This window comes from Oncorhynchus mykiss, chromosome 11 (genome assembly GCF_013265735.2).
Source record: "Oncorhynchus mykiss isolate Arlee chromosome 11, USDA_OmykA_1.1, whole genome shotgun sequence".
NCBI lineage: Eukaryota > Metazoa > Chordata > Actinopteri > Salmoniformes > Salmonidae > Oncorhynchus > Oncorhynchus mykiss.
The window spans coordinates 12,045,817-12,070,428 of NC_048575.1; the positions used below are offsets into that span (position 1 = coordinate 12,045,817).

Below are 24,612 nucleotides of genomic sequence, written 5' to 3' on the forward strand. Positions count from 1 at the left end.
CAGTCGCCTGGAGGGGCCCAATGTCTGTGTGTGTGTGTGTGTGTGTGTGTGTGTGTGTGTGTGTGTGTGTGTGTGTGTGTGTGTGTGTGTGTGTGTGCACGCGCCTGCCTACCTGCTTTGGTGTGTGTGTGTGTGTGTATCTATTCTCATTTACATGGGGCTCATTAAGCTCGGTACACAGCTCGTTATCAATGACAAGGTACTTCACAATCATACTGTTATTACGCTGTCAGGACCCGAGGATGAGACAGGGCGTTTATTATGATTGGGCGGAGGAGTATCCTGCGAGCGATGATGCTGCCGCTGCATCTCACAGAGATCAGTGCCAACATGAAGCCAGGAAGACGTCCAACACGACATGGCATCGCCCCAGAAAAGGACAACACATGGACATGTAGCCTACTATATGAATGTATTGAGTTTGTGGCTCACACTTTATTCTGATAGTCCCATATAGATGATCTACAGATGGCCATATAATCAACAAATGACTAAATATGTTGATAAACAACTGCTTGCTAAGGTTACGGTTAGGATTAGGGTTAGAATAAATGTTAGGTTTAGGTTTGGATTATGGTTTGGTGTAAGGGTTAGGGTTAAGTTTAGTTGATAGTTCATTGAAATTTTGTTGACACTTATTCAACATCTACTGAACATGCACAAACCATCTACAAACCATGTACTTGGGACTATCCATATAAAGTGTTATCAGTTTGTGTGCTGTACTGTATTGGTTTGGGGTAGATATGGTGCAGGAGACAATAACTTAATGTCTTTAGGATGAAGTTGATGTCGCCTAGTGTGATGCTCAAATTACTGTGAGTTAATAATAACAGTTTGCTTGGGTGAATGACTTTCCACTACTGGAAATGCGCACACCAGAAATGTGTTGAAAAATTAATTTACTTTGTTGCAATGTTATTAAAACGCATTTTCATCAAGTCTGTACTTCAAATTAGCATCTCTGTAATTCGAAAACAGATAATGAGTATTTACATTTTTGTTATTTAACCTTTATTTAACTAGGCAAGTGAGTTAACTTATTTGCAATAACAGTCTACCAAAAGGCAAAAGGCCTCCTGCAGGAACGGGGGCTGGGATTTAAAATACAAATAAATTAAAGAAAGATATAGGACAAAACACACATTATGACAGGAGAGACAACACAACACTACATAAAGAGACATCACAACACTGCATAAAGAGAGACCTAAGACAACAACATAGCATGGCAGCAACACATAACAACACAGCATGGTAGCAACACAACATGACAACAACATGGTAGCAACACGATATGGCAGCAGCACAGCATGGTAGCAGCACAAAACATGGTACAAACATTATTGGGCACAAACAACAGCACAAAGGGCAAGAAGGTAGAGACATACATCACGCAAAGCAGCCAGAACTGTCAGTAAGAGTGTCCATGATTGAGTCTTTGAATGAAGAGATGGAGATAAAACTGTCCAGTTTGAGTGTTTGTTGCAGCTCGTTCCAGTTGCAAGCTGCAGTGAACTGAAAAGACGAGCGACCCAGGGATGTGTGTGCTTTGGGGACGTTTAACAGAATGTGACTGGCAGAACGGGTGTTGTACGTGGAAGATGAGGGCTGCAGTAGATATCTCAGATAGGGGGGAGTGAGGCCTAAGAGGGTTTTATAAATAAGCATCAACCAGTGGGTCTTGCGACGGGTATACAGAGTGGGCCACGGCACTAACACTGTTTGTTCAACTAATCTCATATGTTAATTCAAATATTATTTGGGCATATTAACAAAAATAGTCTGCACAACAATGTTTTCAACTCAGGTATTTGATACATATGACTACATTATACATATTCATTTATACAGTAATTATTATTCAACATGTCCTCATCTGGGATTTGAACTCACAACCTTTTGGTTCATGGCATTCTGATCTTCCTGCTACTGTATGCCACCATGTCTGTGTCAATTATCAGTTCATCTCACTATTCTCTCATTATTTATTTCACTTGTTTATTTCAGAAATGTTGGGGTTTTCTGTATAGTTGTCTAATGTTTGTGGGCCATATTAACCTGTGTAAATGTTACTCCTTAATTACTCCTTAATCACAATAATTGCAACTATTTTCAACTATTGCATGTCACTAGTTCCACAGCCTTATTTAGTGAAAATGCCCAAATAATAATTTATAGTTGAATGAACATATGAGACAAGTGGAACAAAAACATAATTTTAAGTTGACTGAATTTTGCAAGTTTGGGAAAAGCTTTAATTGAAAAGTTGAGTAAAAAAAAAAAAAAAGCAGTGGAACCAGTTACTTACTAATAATTAGTTTAAACAACTACAATGTTTTTATAGTGAATGTTGTGTCACAAATGGTACTCTATTCCCTCCATAGTGCACTACTTTTGACCAGGGACAATAGGACTCTGGTCAAAAGTAGTGCACTATATTGGGAGTAGAGTGTCATTTGGGACACAATCCGAAGGCATGAAGGTTAATTATTTCTGTCAGGCCAAAGCAGCAGTAATGAGTAAGTGTTTAGGATGCCCAGGCAGACATGGTAATTGAATAATACTGACGTGTTGGTCTGAGCATGTCACGGCATCGTGACCACACAATTCATATCTCCTGTGATAAGAGTACAGCTGGAATCATTAATTGGTGGAACTGCCACGTCCGTTTGGGGCATTACAAAAACAAAGAAATTACTGCAAATAAACGAACACAGTTTTTTTTGGACATCATTGCCAGTGGTGATCCGTCATTCAGGGCAGAGGGCTTGGTAATGTTCTCTAGTTGCGTTGTGATTGGGTCAGTGTTTTGTCACTCTAGGGGACACTACATCACTGCCAAATCTAAGGGTAGAGCTAAAAAATTTAAGCCCCTTAGGTGCTGCCATAGAGTTACATTAGAAGTGCCCATCCAAGAAGGCTCATGGTCATTGGCCATAAAGTTATATCTACAGTAGCTTTGATTGGACTGATACTTTCAAAATCTTAGCTAGCAAGCTACCATTCCTCATCATGACCCTTGTCGACAATCAACTGGCAAATCCTTTTTGATCCTTGTCATATGAATAGAAATAATGAATAGAAATTATAGACAAAACGTATCGGTGCTCATCGGCCATTGGACATAAACATTACAAGTTGGAAATTGCAAATTCAACAATCAGTGGTTTTGAAGGAATCAGTGGCTAACTGCAGGCATCGCAAAGCAATCACTAGCTTGCTATTCAGTGGAGTGGCTGTGTGGTCCCAAGTCTGGATTTGAGGGTCTCTTTTCCAAGCTTAAAAAGATAAACAATCAACATTGGCCCTGCTGTCATTCTAGTATGACTTTTGCCATGCTTCTACCATGAGAAATGTCATCATCAAATACAGTAAGAGCATTCATTGTCTGCTTATATGCCCCCTTTATTTATCATACGGTTCTGACTTGGTGTACAGGGAGAATACTGTAAGAACGGCCCATGTTCTGAATTCTGTCGATATGCATTTCAAATGTGCTGAACAAATAGTTATATTGACTACGCCCGTCCTAGCTCATTGTCTTAATCAAAATTACGGATTGCCTCTTATCCAGTTGTCGTCCCATTATGCCATAGTTTGTACATCTCAATTTTCTGTAGAAACCACATTTGTTTAAGCAAGTCAGACATATCAGCTATGTTTTTATCAAAGGCAGAAAATAAAGTTAAATGAACTGTTTCGCTGCAAGACAAGGCTCCGCTGATAGCCAGGTGTAGCAGTGGTAAGGTGTTGGGACTGCTGTTTGTGGGCACCGTTAAAGTGCAATTAATGTATTGTTTAGTGTTTTGTTGTGTTGTGTAGTGGCTTTGCTGGCATGCATCTAAAAAAAAATATTGCAGTACCTTGATGTACATTTACTGTACTTTGTTTTGCACGCATTACTGTCCTCTGTTTCTACTCCATAACATCAACAAAACAATAACAAAAACAGCAAGGCACTGTTTTCTCCAATGTGGATTGGATCTTTAGGAAAGTGTGCAGGTTGTGTGTGAAGTCTACCCTCTTAAGGACACTGAGACAAGCAACGTTATAGTGAATAGGTCAAGTGAAGCACTGAAATGGCACCCTATTCCCTAGAGCAGAAGTGCTCTACTGTAGACCAAGCTCTGGCAAAAAAAACATACACTATATAGGGAATAGGTTTCTTTGAGGCGGCAGGTAGCTTAGTGGCTAAGAGTTGGGCCAGTAACTGAAAGGTTGCTGGTTCAAATCCCCAAGCTGACGAGGTGAAAAATATGTTGATTTGCCCTTGAGCAAGGCACTTAATCCCAAATACACCTGCAAGTCACTCTGGATACAAGCTGAAAGAACAGAATGCCATTTCAGGTGCAACCATTCTGTTTTGTGCGGAAAACCTAATACAAAAATATGTTTAGTGTTTTTGTGTTGTGCGCGTGGGCGTGTTGAATATCCCACAACGTTGAACCAAATTAGCTTGGTTTCCAGGCTAAATGGGAATATTAAAATGATATATTCAATCAGATGAACCTACTAAAAGACTGAAAGGACACACCTGTGTGTTGCCTATCTGCTGAATCCTTACTGAAAAAAACACATTCATGTCACATGATCACATGTGAAGTGTTCCAAAAACATGTTTTTAATCATGTGATTTTCCACGTGAAATTATGTGTTTTATCTGTAAGAGATTACTCATCTAACCGCTGCCTCAGACAACCTGTCTGTCACTCTCCCACCCCAAACAACTCACTGTCCTCTCACAGAGATACAGATGTACGGTTCTGAAAAGAACATCATGCCAGCATCCAACACACTCATGTGTCTATCTAACAGCCCGGAGGTGTTGTCCATACATCTGTCCAGCTGTGTCTGTGTGACTGAGGGGTAGCTGAAGGGCACAGGAGGACAGCTGGATGGGTATTGCTGTGTAAACTAGGGCCTGTGCTGTGCTGGCTGTGGCTGTGATAGTAACAGCAAAGAGTCCTGGCTCAGCATATATGAAGATATACACGCATGCATACATAAATGTATACAGACACACACACACACACACACACACGTGTGTATACAGAGACACACACACACACACACACACGTGTGTATACAGAGACACACACACACACACACACACACGTGTGTATACAGAGACACACACACACACACACACACACACACACACACACGTGTATACACACTCGTATACACACACACACACACACACACACACACACACGTGTGTATACAGACACTCACACACACACACACACACACACACACACACACACGTGTGTATACAGAGACACACACACACGTGTATACACACTCGTATACACACACACACACACACACACACACACACACACACACACACACACACACACACACACACACACACACACACGTGTGTATACAGAGACACACACACACACGTGTATACACACTCAAATACCCACACACACACCCACACACAGCAGAGTGAGGCTCATGCGAGCGGAAGGGCGGTGGGCGTGGGCTCAACGGGGAAGGGGGCAGAGAGGAGATGTCATGTGACAAGCACTCTCTGTGAAGCACGTCAACAAGGTTTCGCTCCCACGGTCAACACAATCCACGTGACTACGCACGCCCAACTGGCCTCGGGTGAACAGTCCACACATAACGTATACAAACACACACACATACGTGTGCAGATGGAAACATTTCCAACACACACATTTCCAACACACACACACACGTATACACACACAAACACACACACATACACATTTGGGAGAATTGAGGGGAAATAAACATCTTTGTTTCAAGGAGATTCCTCCCGTCATAACGGTAACATCAAAAGGTTAAATAATGAAACAATATTTCTGTAGTCCAAGTGGTTGGAGTGGTCCTTGGGCACTTATAGAACAATTATGTCAGATCAGTTGTGTTTTGTGATCCCATGAAGGACAGTATAATAACATAACTGAATATCTGAACGTGTATTTTTCCAAGTGATCATATTCACATCCAAATGTTGGTGAACTGACATAATTAAAAATGAAACTATTTGTGAGAAGATATAAAGTGATGTTAGCCTTCTAAATGAGAGAATTGTTTTTCATGTGAAGTCTTAACCAAGTCAGTGGCCACATCCACGTGAGTACAGACATTATGTCGGCGCCATGGAACATCCCTTTTCCCAGAGTGCATAAAACTCATTTCTGACAAAAATGTACATTAGACCAAGCAGGCGGACAGTGTTGAACCATACATCACGAATGGTTAGACTCCACCAGACCAGCTACGTGCAGCGCCAGCTGTACACGTTGAAATGGTTAAGAAAACTACACTTTCACAGTCTGCAGCTGTATAGGCAAAATAGTCTAGGAAACTCGACCGAAGAAGAGAAAGAAGAACAATTTCCTCTCACCACTATAGATACCTCTAAAGTATCTATCTTAACAAACCGAGCACGAGAACAACCGGCTGGTACTTTGAAAATATCCATTCTAAAATAACATTCCCATATCCAACCACCTGGTACGTCTGGAAGACCCGTTGTAACAGACACAACCAGAGACTTTCTGTCGAATTACACCCCAGACGGACCGATTCCAACAGAGACAACAAAGGCATGCAATCATAAATATATAGAGTGGCTTGTGAAAGTATTCACCCCCCTTTTGAGGGTTTGTGTCATGTGATTTACACAACAAGCCTACCACTTTGAAGATGCAAAATATTTTCTCTTGTGAAACAAACAAGAAATAAGACAACAAAAAAAACAGAAAACTTGAGATTGCATAACTGTTAACCCACCCAAAATCAATACTGTGTAGAGCCACCTTACTCAGCAATTACAGCCTCAAGTCTCTTGGGGTATGTCTCTAAGCTTGGCACATCTAGCCACTGGGATTTTTGCCCATTCTTCAAGGCAAAACTGCTCCAGCTCCTTCAAGTTGGATGGGTTCTGCTGGTGTACAGCGATCTTTAAGTCATACCACATATTCTTAATTGGATTGAGGGCTGGGCTTTGACTAGGCCATTCCAAGACATTTAAATGTTTCGCCTTTAACCACTGGAAAGTTGCTTTAGCAGTGTGCTTAGGGTCATTGTCCTGCTGGAAGGTGAACCTCCATCCCAGTCTCAAATCTATGGAAGACTGAAACAGGTTTCCCTCAAGAAATTCCCTGTATTTAGCACCATGCATAATTTCTTCAATTCTGACCAGTTTCCCAGTTCCTGCCGATGAAAAACACCTCCACAGCATGATAATGCTACCATGCTTCACATGTGGGGATGGTATATTCTCGGGGTGATGAGAGGTTTTGGGTTTGCACCAGACATATGGCCAAAAAGCTAAATTTTTGTTTCATCTGACCAGAGTACCTTCTTCCATATGAACATGAATATGAGCATGAATATGCTTATTTTTTCTTTAAGCAATAGCTTTTTCTGCCCACTCTTCAATAAAGCCCACCTCTGTGGAGTGTATGGCTTAAAGTGGTCCTATGGATAGATATTCCAATCTCCGCTGTGGAGCTTTGCATCTCCTTCCGGGTTATCTTTGGCTTCTTTGTTGCCTCTCTCTTGCCTGGTCTGTGAGTTTTGGTGGGCGGCCCTTTCTTGGCAGGTTGGTTGTGGTGCCATATTCTTTCCATTTTTTATCATGGATTTAATGGTGCTCCGTGGGATGTTCAAAGTTTTGGATATTTTTTTATAACCCAACCCTGATTTGTACTTATCCACAACTTTGTCCCTGACTTGTTTGGAGAGCTCCTTGGTCTTCAAGGTGCCACTGGCTTGGTGGGGCCTCTTGTTTAATGGTGTTGCAGACTGTGGGGCCTTTCAGAACAGGTATATATATACTGAGATCATGTGACACTTAGATTGCACACAGGTGGACTTTATTTAACAAATTATGTGACTTCTGAAGGTAAGTGGTTGCACCAGATCTTATTTAGGGGCTTCATAGCAAAGGGGGTGAATACATTTTTTATTTTTTTTATTTTAAACAGGTCTTTTTTTCATTTCACTTCACCAATTTGGACCATTTTGTGTATGTCCATTACATGAAATCCAAATAACAGGTTGTAATGCAACAAAATAGGAAAAACGCCAAGGGGGATGAATACTTTTGCAAAGCACTGTGCAATGCAAATTATATTTTCGAATGAACGGCCGATCGTGTGCAAAGTATTACCATTTCCATGAGCATAGTTACAGTGCCTTGCGAAAGTATTCGGCCCCCTTGAACTTTGCGACCTTTTGCCACATTTCAGGCTTCAAACATAAAGATATAAAACTGTATTTTTTTGTGAAGAATCAACAACAAGTGGGACGCAATCATGAAGTGGAACGACATTTTTTGGATATTTCAAACTTTTTTAACAAATCAAAAACTGAAAAATTGGGCATGCAAAATTATTCAGCCCCCTTAAGTTAATACTTTGTAGCGCCACCTTTTGCTGCGATTACAGCTGTAAGTCGCTTGGGGTATGTCTCTATCAGTTTTGCACATCGAGAGACTGACATTTTTTCCCATTCCTCCTTGCAAAACAGCTCGAGCTCAGTGAGGTTGGATGGAGAGCATTTGTGAACAGCAGTTTTCAGTTCTTTCCACAGATTCTCGATTGGATTCAGGTCTGGACTTTGACTTGGCCATTCTAACACCTGGATATGTTTATTTTTGAACCATTCATTGTAGATTTTGCTTTATGTTTTGGATCATTGTCTTGTTGGAAGACAAATCTCCGTCCCAGTCTCAGGTCTTTTGCAGACTCCATCAGGTTTTCTTCCAGAATGGTCCTGTATTTGGCTCCATCCATCTTCCCATCAATTTTAACCATCTTCCCTGTCCCTGCTGAAGAAAAGCAGGCCCAAACCATGATGCTGCCACCACCATGTTTGACAGTGGGGATGGTGTGTTCAGCTGTGTTGCTTTTACGCCAAACATAACGTTTTGCATTGTTGCCAGAGCACCTTCTTCCACATGTTTGGTGTGTCTCCCAGGTGGCTTGTGGCAAACTTTAAACAACACTTTTTATGGATATCTTTAAGAAATGGCTTTCTTCTTGCCACTCTTCCATAAAGGCCAGATTTGTACAATATACGACTGATTGTTGTCCTATGGACAGAGTCTCCCACCTCAGCTGTAGATCTCTGCAGTTTATCCAGAGTGATCATGGGCCTCTTGGCTGCATCTCTGATCAGTCTTCTCCTTGTATGAGCTGAAAGTTTATAGGGACGGCCAGGTCTTGGTAGATTTGCAGTGGTCTGATACTCCTTCCATTTCAATATTATCGCTTGCACAGTGCTCCTTGGGATGTTTAAAGCTTGGGAAATCTTTTTGTATCCAAATCCGGCTTTAAACTTCTTCACAACAGTATCTCGGACCTGCCTGGTGTGTTCCTTGTTCTTCATGATGCTCTCTGCGCTTTTAACGGGCCTCTGAGACTATCACAGTGCAGGTGCATTTATATGGAGACTTGATTACACACAGGTGGATTGTATTTATCATCATTAGTCATTTAGGTCAACATTGGATCATTCAGAGATCCTCACTGAACTTCTGGAGAGAGTTTGCTGCACTGAAAGTAAAGGGGCTGAATAATTTTGCACGCCAAATTTTTCAGTTTTTGATTTGTTAAAAAAGTTTGAAATATCCAATAAATGTCGTTCCCTTCATGATTGTGTCCCACTTGTTGTTGATTCTTCACAAAAAAATACAGTTTTATATCTTTATGTTTGAAGCCTGAAATGTGGCAAAAGGTTGCAAAGTTCAAGGGGGCCGAATACTTTCGCAAGGCACTGTATCAGCTGTATGTACGATAGTGGAGTCCTTTGTCTTTTCTCCTGCTCTTTCTTACATGCCCCTCCCTTTTCGTTTGGTGTAACAAGTCGTCATATCGGGTTTACCACTTGGGACTTTTCATTGCATTATATAGTACTCAATGTGTAAGCTATTCTGTTGGTGTGTTTATGTCATTCTCTGTGATTATTTAGTTAGTAAATAAATAATTAGGACAATTTGTGTATTGCATATTCATCATTTATGCTAGAGTTCGTGCAGATATCCAAGGATATTGCGACATTCAGAAAGAGACTGATAGAAGATAAAATTAATGAATGACTGATTGATGACTGAAATGTCAGAGATATTTATATCTTTAGAGTTCATTCGGAAACGGTAACTCATTAAACAAACTTTTTCCATGGTGTCCTAAGATTGCTGATGAGTTAATTGTTACATGAGTAATTTAATCATCGTAATAATTAAACATACTGTAGTTAATCGATTTGATAAAGCAATTGTCATCACATTAATGATAGCCAAAAAACACGACACAAGCATGCACATAACACTTAGAGAGAGAGCCAATATCTCTCCACTATAATAGGGATGAGAGAAAAATTCCTCTTCAAACAAATCTCCACGTACAGAGACAAAAAAGTTTTTCATGTGTGATGCTGCATCTAGCAAACTGGCAGTTATCCAATACAGTCACCAACCCACGACAGTTCAGACTCTCTATTTATCCAACACAGTCAACACCCCACGACAGTTCAGACTCTCTATGTATCCAACACAGTCACCACCCCACGACAGTTCAGACGTTTGTCACCAAGGCGATAATGACTTGCTGAAATATGGGAAAGACCAGAGAGGGAAGTCATTACAAATATAGTTGAAGTCGGAATTTTACATACACTTAGGTTGGAGTCATTAAAACTTGTTAAACCACTCCACAAATGTCTTGTTAACAAACTATAGTTTTGGCAAGTCGGTTAGGACATCTACTTTGTGCATGACACAAGCAATTTCCAAACACCTGAAGGTACCATGTTTATCTGTACAAACAATAGTGCGCAAATATAAACCCCATGGGATCACGCAGCCATGATGCCGCTCAGGAAGGAGACACGTTCCATTTCCTAGAGATGAACGTACTTTGGTGTGAAAAGTACAAATCAATCCCAGAACAACAGCAAAGGACCTTGTGAAGATGCTGGAGGAAACAGGTACAAAAGTAACTATATCCACAGTAAAACAAGTCCTATGTCGACATAACCTGAAAGGCCGCTCAGCAAGGAAGAAGCCACTGCTCCAAAAGCTCCATAAAAAGCCAGACTACGGTTTGCAACTGCACATGGGGACAAATATCGTACTTTTTGGAGAAATGTCCTCTGGTCTGATGAAACAAAAATATAACTGTTTGGCCATAATGACTATCGTTATGTTTGGAGGAAAAAGGGGGAGGCTTGCAAGCCGAAGAACACCATCCTAACTGTGAAGCACGGGGGTGGCAGCATCATGTTGTGGGGGTGGTTTGCTGCAGGAGGGACTGGTGCACTTCACAAAATAGAGGGCATCATGCGGAGGGAAAATTATGTGGATATATTGGAGCAACATCTCAAAACATCAGTAAGGAAGTTAAAGCTTGGTCGCAAATGGGTCTTCCAAATGGACAATGACCCCAAGCATACTTCCAAAGTTGTGGCAAAATGGCTTAAGGACAATAAAGTCAAGGTAATGGAGTGGCCATCACAAAGCCCTGACCTCAATCCCATATTACATGTGTGGGCAGAACAAGAGCAAGGAGGCCAAAGAGGCCTACAAACCTGACTCAGTTACACCAGCTCTATAAGGAGGAATGGGTCAAAATTCACCAAACTTATTGTAGGAGGCTACCCGAAACGTTTGACCCAAGTTAAACAATTGAAGGCAATGCTACCAAATACTAATTGAGTGTATGTAAACTTCTGACCCACTGGGAATGTGATGAAAGAAATAAAAGCTGAAATAAATAATTATCTCTACTATTCTTCTGACAATTCTCATTCTTAAAATAAAGTGGTGATCCTAACTGACCTAAAACAGGGATTAAATGTCAGGAATTGTGAAAAACTGAGTTGAAATGTATTTGGCCAAGGTATATGTAAACTTCCCACTTCAACTGTATCTGCTGTGGACACACATGCACATACATACACACACACACACACCAGACAGATTGTCCACTGTAGCACACAGTGGCCAGCCAAGTGGAAGAAAACTCTATTGATTTTGACACCGTTGGCCTGAAATGACTTCCTTGTTGGACTACTCCTGGTACCACACAACCAATTACATAACACCAACAATACCATGGCTGTGTCCCAAATGGCACCCTATTCCCTATATAGTGCTGGACTTCAGACCAGGGCCCATACCCAGCACTATAGAGAACCAGCATATATCATACAAACACACATAACTGGTTCCAGTGAATTGTAATGAATCGAAACACCATATTGACTTCATAATGTGATTGTAAACTCATTGTTGTGAATGATGTCTGTTGATGTGTGATTAACAGGTCATTTCACGGTTATTATCCCAATGGAACCTTAGCCCCTACGCCCTATGGAGGTTTGATACTGTGAAAATTCAGTGAGCCAATCAGTCAGCCAATCAGATGCTACTAACATACTACTTGTACCTAACTATTCCTCTCAGGTCTCCACAAGTGCATAAGGGGTAGAGGCTTGGGGTTCATTTAGGTTTGGGTGTGAATCTCAGTGACAATATCAAATCAAGTCAAATCACATTTTATTTGTCACATGCGCTGAAGATGTAATGCTTACTTCCAAGCCCTTAACCAACAATGGAGTATAAGAAATAGAGTTAAGAAAATATTTCCAAAATATATATATATTTTTTAATCTAAAAGTAACACAAGAAAATTACATAACAATAACGAGGCTATGTACAGGGGGTACCGGTACTGAGTCAGTGTGCGGGGGTACAGGTTAGTCGAGGTAATTTTTGTAAAGTGACTATGCATAGATAATAAACAGCGAGTAGCAGCAATGCAAATAGTCCGGACGGCCATTTGATTAATTGTTCAGTAGTCTCTGTTAAGGAACCTTTTGGTTCTAGACTTGGCGCTCCACTACCACTTGCCGTGTGGAAGAACAGAGAGAACAGTCTATGACTTGGGTGACTGGAGTCTTTGGGCCTTCCTCTGACACCGACTAATATAGGTCCTGGATGTCAGGAAGCTCGGCCCCAGTGATATACTGGGCCGTACATACTACCCTCTGAAGCGCCTTACAGTCAGATGCCGAGCAGTTGCCATACCAGGTGGTGATGCAACCGGTCAGCATGCTCTCGATGGTGCAGCTATAGAACTTTTTGAGGATCTGGGGACCCATGCCAAATCTTTTCAGTCTTCTGAGGGGGAAAAAGTGTTGTCGTACCCTCTTCACAGCTATCTTGGTGTGTTTGGACCATGATAGTTCTGACCTCCTCCCTATAGGCTGTCTCATCGTTGTCGTGTTCAGGCCTAACACTCGTCAGCAAACTTAACAACGGTGTTGGAGTTGTGCTTGGCCCGCAGTTGTGGGTGAATAGGGAGTACTGGAGGGGAATAAGCACTTATCCCAGATGTGTTGTTGACAGATGTGTTGTTGCCTACCCTTACCACCTGGGGGGCGGTCCGTCAGGAAATCCAGGATCCAGTTGCAGAGGGAGTGTTTAGTCCCAGGGTCCTTATCTTTGTGATGAGCTTTGTGGGTACTATGGTGTTGAATGCTGAGCTGTCATCAATGAACAGCATTCTCTCAAAGGTGTTCCTTTTGTCCAGGTGGGGAAGGGCAGCGTGGAGTGCGATTGAGATTGCGTGATCTGTGGATCTGTTGGGGCGGTATGCAAATTTTAGTGGGTCTAGTGTTTCCGGCATGACGGTGTTGATGTGAGTCATGACCAGTCTTTCGAAGCACTTCATGGCTACAGATGTGAGTGCTACGGGTGGTAGTCATTTAGGCAGGTTACCAAGGCATTCTTGGGAACTATGGTGGTCTGCTTGAAACATGTAGGTATTACAGACTCGGTCAGGGAGAGGTTGAAAATGTCAGTGAAGACACTTGTCAGTTGGTCCGCGCATGCTTTGAGTGCACGTCCTGGTAATCTGTCTGACCCCGCGGCTTTGTGAATGTTGACCTGTTTAAAGGTCTTGCACACATCAGCTATGGAGAGCGTGATCACACAGTTGTCCTGAACAACTTGTGCTCTCATGCATGCTTCAGATTTGCTTGCCTCGAAGCAAGCATAAAAGGCATTTTGTTTGTCTGGTAGGCTCGTGTCACTGGGCAGCTCGCGGCTGGGTCTCCGTTTGTAGTTCTTAATAGTTTCAAGCCCTGCCACATGTGACGAGCATCAGAGCCGATGTAGTAGGATTCAATCTTAGTTCTGTATTGACGCTTTGCCTGTTTGATGGTTCGTCTGAGGGTGTAGAGGGATTTCTTATAAGTGTAGGGATTAGTGTCCTGCTCCTTGAAAGCTGCAGCTTTGGGCTTTCTCTCAGTGCGGATGTTGTCTGTAATCCATGGTTTCTGGTTAGGATATGTACGTATGGTCACTGTGGGGACGACGTTGTCGAATCACTTATTGATAAAGCCAGTCACTGAGGTGGTATACTCCTCAATGGCATTGGATGAGTCCCAGAACATATTCCATTCTGTGCTAGCAAAACAGCCCTGTAGCTTAGCATCCGAGTCATCGGACCACTTCTGGGGCGGCAGGTGTAGCCTAGTGGTTAGAGTGTTGGACTAGTAACTGAAAGTTTGCAAGTTCAAATCCCCCAGGCTGACAAATCTGTTGTTCTGCCCCTGAACAGGCAATTAACCCACTGTTCCTAGGCCGTCGTTGAAAATAAGAAATTGTTCTTAACTGACTTGCCTAGTAAAATAAAATAAAAATTGTACCACTTTCGTATTAAGTGTTAGTCACTGGTATTTCCTGCTTTAGTTTTTGCTTGTAAGCAGGAATCAGGAGGATATAATTCTGGACAGATTTGCCAATTGGAGGACGAGGGAGAGCCTTGTATGCATCTCTGTGTGTGGAGTAAATGTCGTCTAGAGTTTTCTTCCTCTGGTTGCACATGTGACATGCTGGTAGAAATTAGGTCAAATTTAAGTTTGCCTGCATTAAAGTCCCCACTAGGAGCGTTGATTTTGGATGAGCATTTTCTTGGTTGCTTATAGCCTTATACAGCTCGTTGAGTGCGATCTTGGTGCCAGTATCTGTTTGTCGTGGTAAAGAGACGGCTACAAATAATAAAGATAAGAACTCTCTTGGTATATAATGTGGTCTACAGCTTATCATGAGGTATTCTACCTCAGGTGAGCAATACATCAAGACTTCTTTAATATTAGACATCGCGCACCAGCAGTTCTTGACAATAGACAGACACCCCGCCCTTGTCTTACCAGAAGTAGCTGCTCTGTCCTGCCGATGCACAGAGAAGCCAGCCAGCTCTATATTATCAGTGTTGTCGTTTAGCCACGTCTAGGTGAAACATATGATATTACCGTTTTTAATGTCCCGTTGGTAGGATAGTCTTAATCATAGATCGTCCAGTTTGTTCCCCAATGATTGCACGTTGGCCAGTAATACAGAGGGTAGTCGTCAGCAAATTCTTACAAGGCACGTTGCCCTCCTTCCTCTTTTTCTCCATCTTATCTTCATGCGGATGACGGGGATTTGGGCCTTGTCTTGACAAAGCAGCATATCCATTGCGTCGGACTCATTAAAGAAAAAAATCCTTGTCCAGTTCGAGGTGAGTAATCTCTGTTCTAATGTCCAGAAGCTCTTTTTGGTCATAAGAGACGGTAGCAACAACATTATGTACAAAATGAGTTACAAATAATGAGAAAAAACTAACAAAATAGCACAGTTAGTTAGGACAATAGTGGAGCCAATAGTTTTTTTTTCTCTGAGTAACTGACCTGACTAGGGTAAACCTCTAGGCCCTAAACTTCCGTGGTCCTCCAACAAAAATGGTGGGTAAAAATTTACACAAAAATGTTTCTCCAAGAGTTTCCTTTGTGCCCTCTCCTCTCCACTTACCAGGTTGCCTATGGACAGCATGCCGTTGAATTCGTCAGTCATGGGGTAGTGCTCCATGGCCATGAACAGGGTGTTGAGCACGATGCAGATGGTAATGGCTAGGTCCAGGAAAGGATCCATCACCATCACCTTGACCAGCGCCTTCAACTGAAGCCAACGTGGACTGCTTTCCCAGATCAGGTACTTGTGGGCAAACTCATACCAGCAGGGGTGGCACTTCTGATGCGACTCCTCCAGTTCTAGGAGGGGATGGGGGGGAGGGGGGGGTGCAAAGGAGTACATTTTCTTCAGGGAGGTTATCACAGTGTGCCTTTGCCAGATGTGGGTGGGGCCTAGCTTGGGTGCATGCATGTGTAATGAGGGAGTTTGATGAAGATTGATAGCAAGTCACTGAGGATGAGTTGGTAGGGCCTAATGTGTGATCATGACTCTGCTAATGTTTTTATCTGTCGGTGTAACTTTGCACTGTGGCTTCTGCCGCACAGTCACCCTCTATCTAGTCCATAGGCACGGCCCGTGCACATTTGAGGACACCGTCAGCCTCAATCCTCATAGAGGGGTAAACAGCAGATAAGAGGAGCTGATGGGCTCACACAATTTGCCCCTCAATGAGGCAGTGGGGCGAACAGCAGAGGACAGAGGACCTTACCCTCCAAGGCATCTGTGAGGTAGCTGGCGGCGCTCAGAGCTCGGTCCCTGCGTGCGTGCTCTTGTCTGGATACCTGGCGAGGGAGCAGCATGTTGCTCAGCTCTGTGCTGGAGTTAGGCCTCTGGAGGAGAAAGAACAGTTGATATATATATTGGTGAGGAGAGGTGGCCATATTGGTGAGGAGAGGCAGCCATATTGGTGAGGTGAGGAATCCATATTGGACAATATAGGCAGCCATATTGGTCAGGAAAGGTGGCCATTTTGGTGAGGAGAGGCATATTTGGATTATTCAATGCAGTCAAATTTAATTTAATTATCTGCTAGTGATTAGGAAATGACTGGGCCATAAGTCAGGGTTAAAGCTTCAATATGTACTTTATCTCACATTGATTCCACAGACAGGTCTTTCAATTTATGTCGGGTCAATGGCAGTGGCATGATTCAGGACAGAGGCAGGTTGGTGACATTTATCTAAGACACACACCCACACACACAGAAACATGCATACACATTGTTGTGGCAATTTCCTGTATTACCAATTGAGGAGAGTTACAAACCACACAACATTCAGAGTTATACTTAAACTTCATCTTTAATAATATGAGCTTTACCATAGCCCTGTGACTTTCAACATTTCACTATCTATAATGAATTTTTGAGAGTCCCAACATAATGGCAACTGAGATCTTTTATAGCAAAGATACACCCCTCTCAACTTACATGACAAACCACAGATCTTAGGAACTCTTCACAAAGGGCCGTTTACTTGAGAAGGGAGAATCCCTTAGCCAGATTGCATTCGCTATAAATTATTGCTCAGTTTGGTCTCTAAAACGAGGTTCTAATCTCATTCCTGGTACTTCATAGTACCAAAAACATTACCTCATCCAAGGCATAACTCAATTGTCAACTATATCTACTCCCATCTCAAGTAAAACCCCTCTTCTCCCCACTCCTGGGCAAGCTCACTGAGGGGAGTGACTTGCGCACAAACATTGTGGGGTCAATTAATTGGTTCCCCCTTAATCACGCCATCCCTTCACATGTTTTAACAGATACATTCACATATGAAGACAATGTTCCATCCTGTCCTCTTCCCTTTCTGATATTCTGCATAGCACCAGAGACATGTAAAAGACAAGTCTGACCTCTCCCCTCTCTGGGCCCCAAATGACTGAGCCCCAGCTGAGAAGGGAAAAGTGCAACTGCCAACACTATAGTCCAAAGGGATACATTCTAATGACAAGTATCTCACATAAGCATATTATGTAAATAAAACATCTTATTTATCTATGTTACCCAACTAATTCAGATTCATCCACCACAACATACAAACACACAACACACACATATCATCCCTAGTGTCGTGATATCCCTATACCTAGTATTAGTAGTGTTCTCTACACTTCAGATACATTATTACACCAGGATTTCAAATATGAATGTCGAACATTGTAAATGAGATTCAAATGTAGTTATTTATTTTGCTGAGGTAGGATTAAGGGAGGATCTATTGTAATTTTCCTCCAAACATCCTACATCTTTCTTATTCTGCAGAATAACAGCAGTCCACCTCTTACCGCAAATATAACAAGATACACATTTCCTTCCAGCTGAATGTGTGAATGACAGGGGTTATATTGAGTCCAATCAAAGCCTTCCCGACACAAATCAGACTCCCTCTATGATTACATAGCATCTCATTGCTGTCCCAGGTAGTCAGGCTGGCAGGCATGTGTGACGCACATCCCCAGTCTCAGGGCTCACATAAAACCACCCACTCACTGTTTGGCAAGTAGGGAATCCACCACCGGACCATTCACCATCTCTCCCTGGTGAAAGGAGAGCAGCAGGCCCCTCCACCAAAACTGCCACAAATGCTCGTTTAGCATTTGTCTCTACTGTGGGTTGCCATGGTTGCATTTTCAAGACTACTGGGTGTCTGTGCAGCACACAAGCACGCACAATACACTATATCATATGTATATACTGTATTCTATTCAAGGCTTGTGCTATATAACTACTGCCATACAAACCTTTCTATTCACATGCTGTTCATAATGTCTATACACACCATTATATACAGTATATTTATATTCCGGACTCTGACATTCCTCGTTCTGATATTTCTTAATTTCTTTATTTGTATTTTGGGGATTTGTGTGTATTGTTTTGTATTGTTAGGTATTACTGCACTGCTTGAGCTAGAAACAGAAGCATTTCACTTCACCTGCGATAACATTCTTTAAAATATATGTGTACGAAATCAATACAATTTTACTTTATTTGACACACACACACACACACACACACACACACACACACACACACACACACACACACACACACACACAGAGAGAGAGATATATCTGTATTAGCAGACTTAAGAGCATCCTGGTGTAAAAGCAACACAGAGGTTTATTATTACTGTATTGTCCTCCAGAGGACAATAACTCTGGTTATTAGTTCCTCCAGGATTTTGGTGTCATTTTTTGTGGTATTTGCACACAAAAAAAATGGTTTTGCTGTGGTAAATCTGACATTTTGCATGGCAGTATGCAATGATTTTGTCAAATTTCTCCCAAAAAATTGCTGACGAGGGAAAGAGTTTGTTAACATGTGGCTTGATTGAACTCTATTATGTGGTAAAGGTGCTGTGATTGGTTGAAATTGCAAGCCCTCTTTTCTAGTGCGGTGATCGGTCAGTTTTATGAGATAATATTGTGATGATTTGACTGTTTTATGTGGTAATAGTGAGTTGATTGGTTAAGTTTGCAAGACCAAGCATGATATGCGGGAAATGTTGATTATGCAAAAAAAAAATGGTGGTCAATCTCAAAATGATCAATGAACTGTGCTTGTTCTTTTGTTTTGGGTAAATATAAATTATTGGTAGTCCTTTGAAATAGAATCTTTTGATTTGATTTCTTTTCATCATTTGTTTATAGTGTATTCGGAAAGTATTCAGACCCCTTGACATTTTCCACATTTTGTTACGTTTTTAAATGTCCTCAGCATTCTACATACAATACCCCATCATGACAAAGCAAAAACAGGTTTTTAGAAATTTTTGCAGATTTATTACAAATAGAAAACATCCTTATGTACACAGTATTCGAAAATGAGCTCAGGTGGATCCTGTTTCCATTGATCATACTTGAGATGTTTCTACAATGGGATTTGAGTCCACCAGTGGTAAATTCAATTGATTGGACATGATTTGGAAAGAAACACACCTGTCTATATAATGTCCCACACTCTACAGTGAGTGTCAGAGTAAAAACCAAGCCATGAGGTCGAAGGAATTGTCCGTAAAGCTCCGAAACAGGATTTTGTCGAAGTTTGGAGTCACTGAGACTCTTCCAAGAGCTGGCTGCCCGGCCAAACTGAAGCGGGGGAGAAAGGCCTTGGTCTGGGATGTGACCAAGAACCCGATGGTCACTCTGACAGAGCTCTAGAGTTCCTCTGTGGAGATGGTAGAAGCTTCCAGAAGGACAACCATCTCTGCAACACTCTACCAATCAGGCCTTTATGGTAGAGTGACCTGACAGAAGCAACTACACAGAAATGGGCACATGACAGCCCGCTTGGAGTTTGCCAAAAGGCACCTTAAGTCTGTCAGACCATGAGAAACAAGATTCTCTGGTCTGATGAAAACAAGATTGAACTCTTTGGCCTGAATACCAAGCGTCACGTCTGGAGGAATCCTGGCACCATCCCTACAGTGAATCACGTGGTGGCAGCATCATACTGTGGGGATGTTTTTCAGCAGCAGGGACTGGGAGTCGAGTCAGGATCGAGGGAAAGATAAACGGAGCAAAGTACAGAGAGATCCTTGATGAAAATCTGCTCCAGAGCACTCAGGACCTCAGACTTGGGCGACAGTTTACCTTCCAACAGGACAACGACCCTGAGTACACAACCAAGACAACGCAAGAGTGGTTTGGGTGACAAGTCTCTGAATGTTCTTGAGTGGCCCAGCCAGAGCCCGGACTTGAACACGGTTCAACATCTCTGGAGAGACCTGAAAAAAGCTGTGCAGCAACGCTCCCCATCCACCTTGACAGAGCTTGACAGCATCTGCAGAGAAGAATGGGAGAAACTCCACAAATACAGGTGTGCCAAGCTTGTGTTTCATACCCAAGAAGACTCTATGCTATAATCACTGCCAAAGGTGTTTCAACAAAGTACTGAGTAAACAGTCTGAATACTTACGTAAATGTGATATATCAGGTTTATACTTTTAATAAATTTGCAAACATTTTCTAAAAACCTGTTTTTGCTTTGTCGTTATGGGGTATTGTGTGCAGATTGATGAGGGAAAAAACAATTTAATACATTATTGAATAAGGCTGCAACGTAAAAAAATGTGGAAAAAGTCAAGGGGTCGGAATACTTTCCAAAGGCACTGTACATGATACCTGGTCTGGCAATAGACAGGCAGATAGGTTGGTCACCTAAGGGGGACCTAGGCAGGGAAGAAACACAGCCAGCCATAGCCAGGGGATTTGGCCAGCAAATCTCATTGACCCAGGAGACCCTGTTTTATCTGGCTCTGCTGTGTGTGTGTGTGTGTGTGTGTGTGTGTGTGTGTGTGTGTGTGTGTGTGTGTGTGTGTGTGTGTGTGTGTGTGTGTGTGTGTGTGTGTGTGTGTGTGTGTGTGTGTGTGTGTGTGTGTGTGTGTGTGTGTGTATGTGTGTGTGTGTGTGTGTGTGTGTGTGTGTGAGAGAGAGAGAGAGAATGAAAAAGAGATATAAAAAAGGATCAGTAATGGAGATAGGGTTAGTGGAGTGCATTGACACCCATGCTGGTCTGACACCAGTCTGTTCTGAGAGCAGTCTGTTCTGATATCAGTCTGTTCTGAGAGAAGTCTGTTCTGAGAGCAGTCTGTTCCCTGGGAGAGAGGAGCATAATGTTCTTTATTTGTGCCCACACACACACTCGCACTCTCTGAAGAGCCAGATAAAACAAGAGGGTCCCCTGCGTCAATGAGATTTACTGGCCAAATCCCCTGGCTGTGGCTGGCTGTCCTGTGTGTGGTCTTGCTGTTCCCAGCCTGGGTCCCCCTGTTAGGTAACCTACCTATCTGACAGTCTACTGCCAGACCACACAAATGACTACAGATGAGGGGAAAAATAGATTTGAACCTGTCATTTCTTGTATCACTTACTGTTATTTTCTTAAAAAAAACATGCCTCATTGTAAGAAATTGCAGGAAGTCAATCAATAAAATGTTGAATTGTGACAAATTGTTGTGCACTAGAGTTAGAAGGTGTGATGTTATGGATTACTCTGAATAATAACTGTGGATGAATAACTTTTAACCATTTGAGTCTAAGCCATGTTGAATTTTAAGACCCTTGCAATATATACAAAAATAATTTGATCAAAACATGTATTTCCGCCTTACTGCTATTAGCCCATAAAAACTAATTGAATAACATATTCACTACATGGAACAGATAGCCCCCCCCAAAAAAATCTAAAGGAAGTTTGTTCTGTAGTGTCTATCTTATATCTGTCAAGAAAGATAAGGATAGTTTTATTTTTGTATTTTTTACATGTATTTAACCTGTTATTTTTGTCACTAAACAGTATTGATATGCAGTACCAGTCAAAAGATTGGACACATATACTCATGCAAGGGTTTTTCTTAATTTTTTTTTTTTTTTAAATATATGTGAGAATTGAGATAGAATTGAGATTCTTCAAAGTAGCCACCCTTTGCCTTGATGACAGCTTTGTACACGCTTGGCATTCTCTTAACCAGCTTCACAAGGTAGTCACCTGGAATGCCTTTAAACTAACAGGTGTGCATTGTTAAAAGTTCATTTGTGGAATTTCTTTCCTTCTTAATGCATTTGAGCCAATCAGTTGTGTTGTCACAAGGTAGGGGTGGTATACAGAAGATACCCCTATTTAGTAAAAGACCAAGTCCATATTATGGCAAGAACAGCTCAAATAAGCAAAGAGAAAAGACAGCCCGTCAGTACTTTAACTTCTTATGGCTGGGGGCGCTATTTTCATGTTCGGATGAAAAGTGTGCCCAGAGTAAACTGCCTGCGACTCAGGCCCAGAAGCGAAGATATGCATATTATTAGTAGATTTGGATAGAAAACACCCTGAAGTTTCTAAAACTGTTTTAATTACGTCTGTGAGTATAACAGAACTCATATGGCAGGCAAAAACCTGAGAAAAAATTCAACCAGGAAGTGGGAAATCTGAGGTTTGTAGGTTTTCAAGTCTTTGGCTATCCAAGAAACAGTGTACATTTGGTCCGATTGCACTTCCTAACGCTTCCACTAGATGTCAACAGTCTTTAAAACCTTGTTTCAGGCTTCTACTGTGGAGGGGAGTGAATAAGAGCTGTTTGACTAAGAGGTCTAGCAGAATGCCAAGTTATGAGCGCGGTCGTGAGAGTGAGCTACGTTCCTTTTCATTTCCAAAGATAAAGGAATTGTCCAGTTGGAATATTATTGAAGAATAATGATTAAAAACCTTTCTATACATCGTTTGACATGTTTCTACAAACTGTAATGGAACTTTTTGACTTTTTGTCTGGACTAAGTGCCTGCGCCTCGTGAATTTGGATTTGTGAACTAAACGCGTGAACAAAAAGGAGGGATTTGGACATAAATGATGGACTGCTGCAGAGGATAAGTTCATTAGAGTTAGCAGACTCAGAAATTGAAGCCCAAATAAATGCTTCACAGAGTTCAAGTAACAGACACACCTCAACATCAACTGTTCAGAGAAGACTGCGGGAATCAGGCCTTCATGGTCGAATTACTGCAAATAAACCACTATAAAACACACCAATAAGAAGATACTTGCTTGGGCTAAGAAACACGAGGAATGAACATTAGACCGGTGGAAATCTTGGTCTGAGTCCAAATCTGAGATTTTTGGTTCCAACCGCCGTGTCTTTGTGAGACGCAGAGGGAAAGTAATCTAGGGAAAGGGTGACTACTATGAAGAACCTCAAATATAAAACATATTTTGATTTGTTTAACACTTTTTTGGTTACTACATGATTCCATTTGTGTTATTCCATAGTTTTGATGTCTTTACAATGTAGAAAATAGTAAAATAAAGAAATCAGTAGGTGTGTCCAAACTTTTGACTGGTACTGTATCCTTCCATACATTCGGGCGGGTCTTGTGAGGACTGTGGGCTTCCTTCCTGAGAGTCTCACCTTTACACAGAGGGGTCATATTAGTGTGTAGCCAAAACTGTACGGATGCTTCACAGAAGTTGGCAGATCTGTTGTATCGACATCAGACGAGTCCCTTGATCCTTGTGGGGGTCGTAGAGCAAAACCTGAGAGTCATCTTTCCATAGAGGGGTCATACATGTTTTTAGGCCAAACCGTTCAGACGCTACAGAAGATTTTGTGAGAAGACAATTTTCTGGATGTCTCATGGTCTAACAAACATCACTCTAGCTCTCTTACCTTTCACCGCAGTTTTACATAGACGGATGAAGTGTATTGAGATGCATCCAATGCAACAAAAAACGGATATCTCTAGCTTAAACTGACGGATTATTATGTTGATTTTTTACTTTATGCTAAATACATTTCCGCGTGGGTTGGACACCAGTTGGTGTTGAAGACTTTCATTAACGATCAAGTTGTAATGCTTTCTAAATGCATATTTCCCTCCACCTTTATTCAGGTATTTGATTTGATTTAGGTTTGTGGTAAAAGGAAGGATGCCTTTGAAAGTATCCAAATAGGGCCCTAGTTTAGATATTTTTTAATTTCTTTAATTATTTGACCCCTTTTTTCTCCCCAATTGATAGTAGTAACAGTCTTGTCTCATCGCTGCAACTCCCGCAGGGACTCGGGAGAGGCGAAGGTCGAGAGCCATGCGTCCTCCGAAACACAACCCAACCAAGACGCACCGCTTCTTGACACAATGCACATCCAACCCGGAAGCCAGCCGGACAAAGGTGTCGGAGGAAATACCGTACAACTGGCGACCTGGTCAGCGTGCACTGCCTGGTCAGCGTGCACTGCACCCAGCCTAACACAGGATTCGCTAGTGCACGATGAGACAAGGATATCCCTGCCAGCCAAACCCTCCCAACCCAGACAACACTGGGCCAA

At 42.0% G+C, this 24,612-nt stretch overlaps 1 protein-coding gene across 2 annotated transcripts in view; it reads right to left on the reverse strand.

The window, feature by feature from the left end:
• The window catches only part of LOC100136701 (sodium channel protein type 4 subunit alpha), a 210,328-nt gene that overhangs the window by 94,804 nt on the left and 90,912 nt on the right, over positions 1-24,612 (reverse strand). For both annotated transcript variants that reach the window (XM_036934870.1, XM_036934869.1), the window contains 2 exons: positions 16,503-16,623; positions 15,854-16,092 (listed from right to left, as the gene is read on the reverse strand). In XM_036934870.1, the coding sequence (XP_036790765.1) occupies positions 15,854-16,092; positions 16,503-16,623 (360 nt within the window). The remainder of the gene's footprint in view (positions 1-15,853; positions 16,093-16,502; positions 16,624-24,612) is intronic.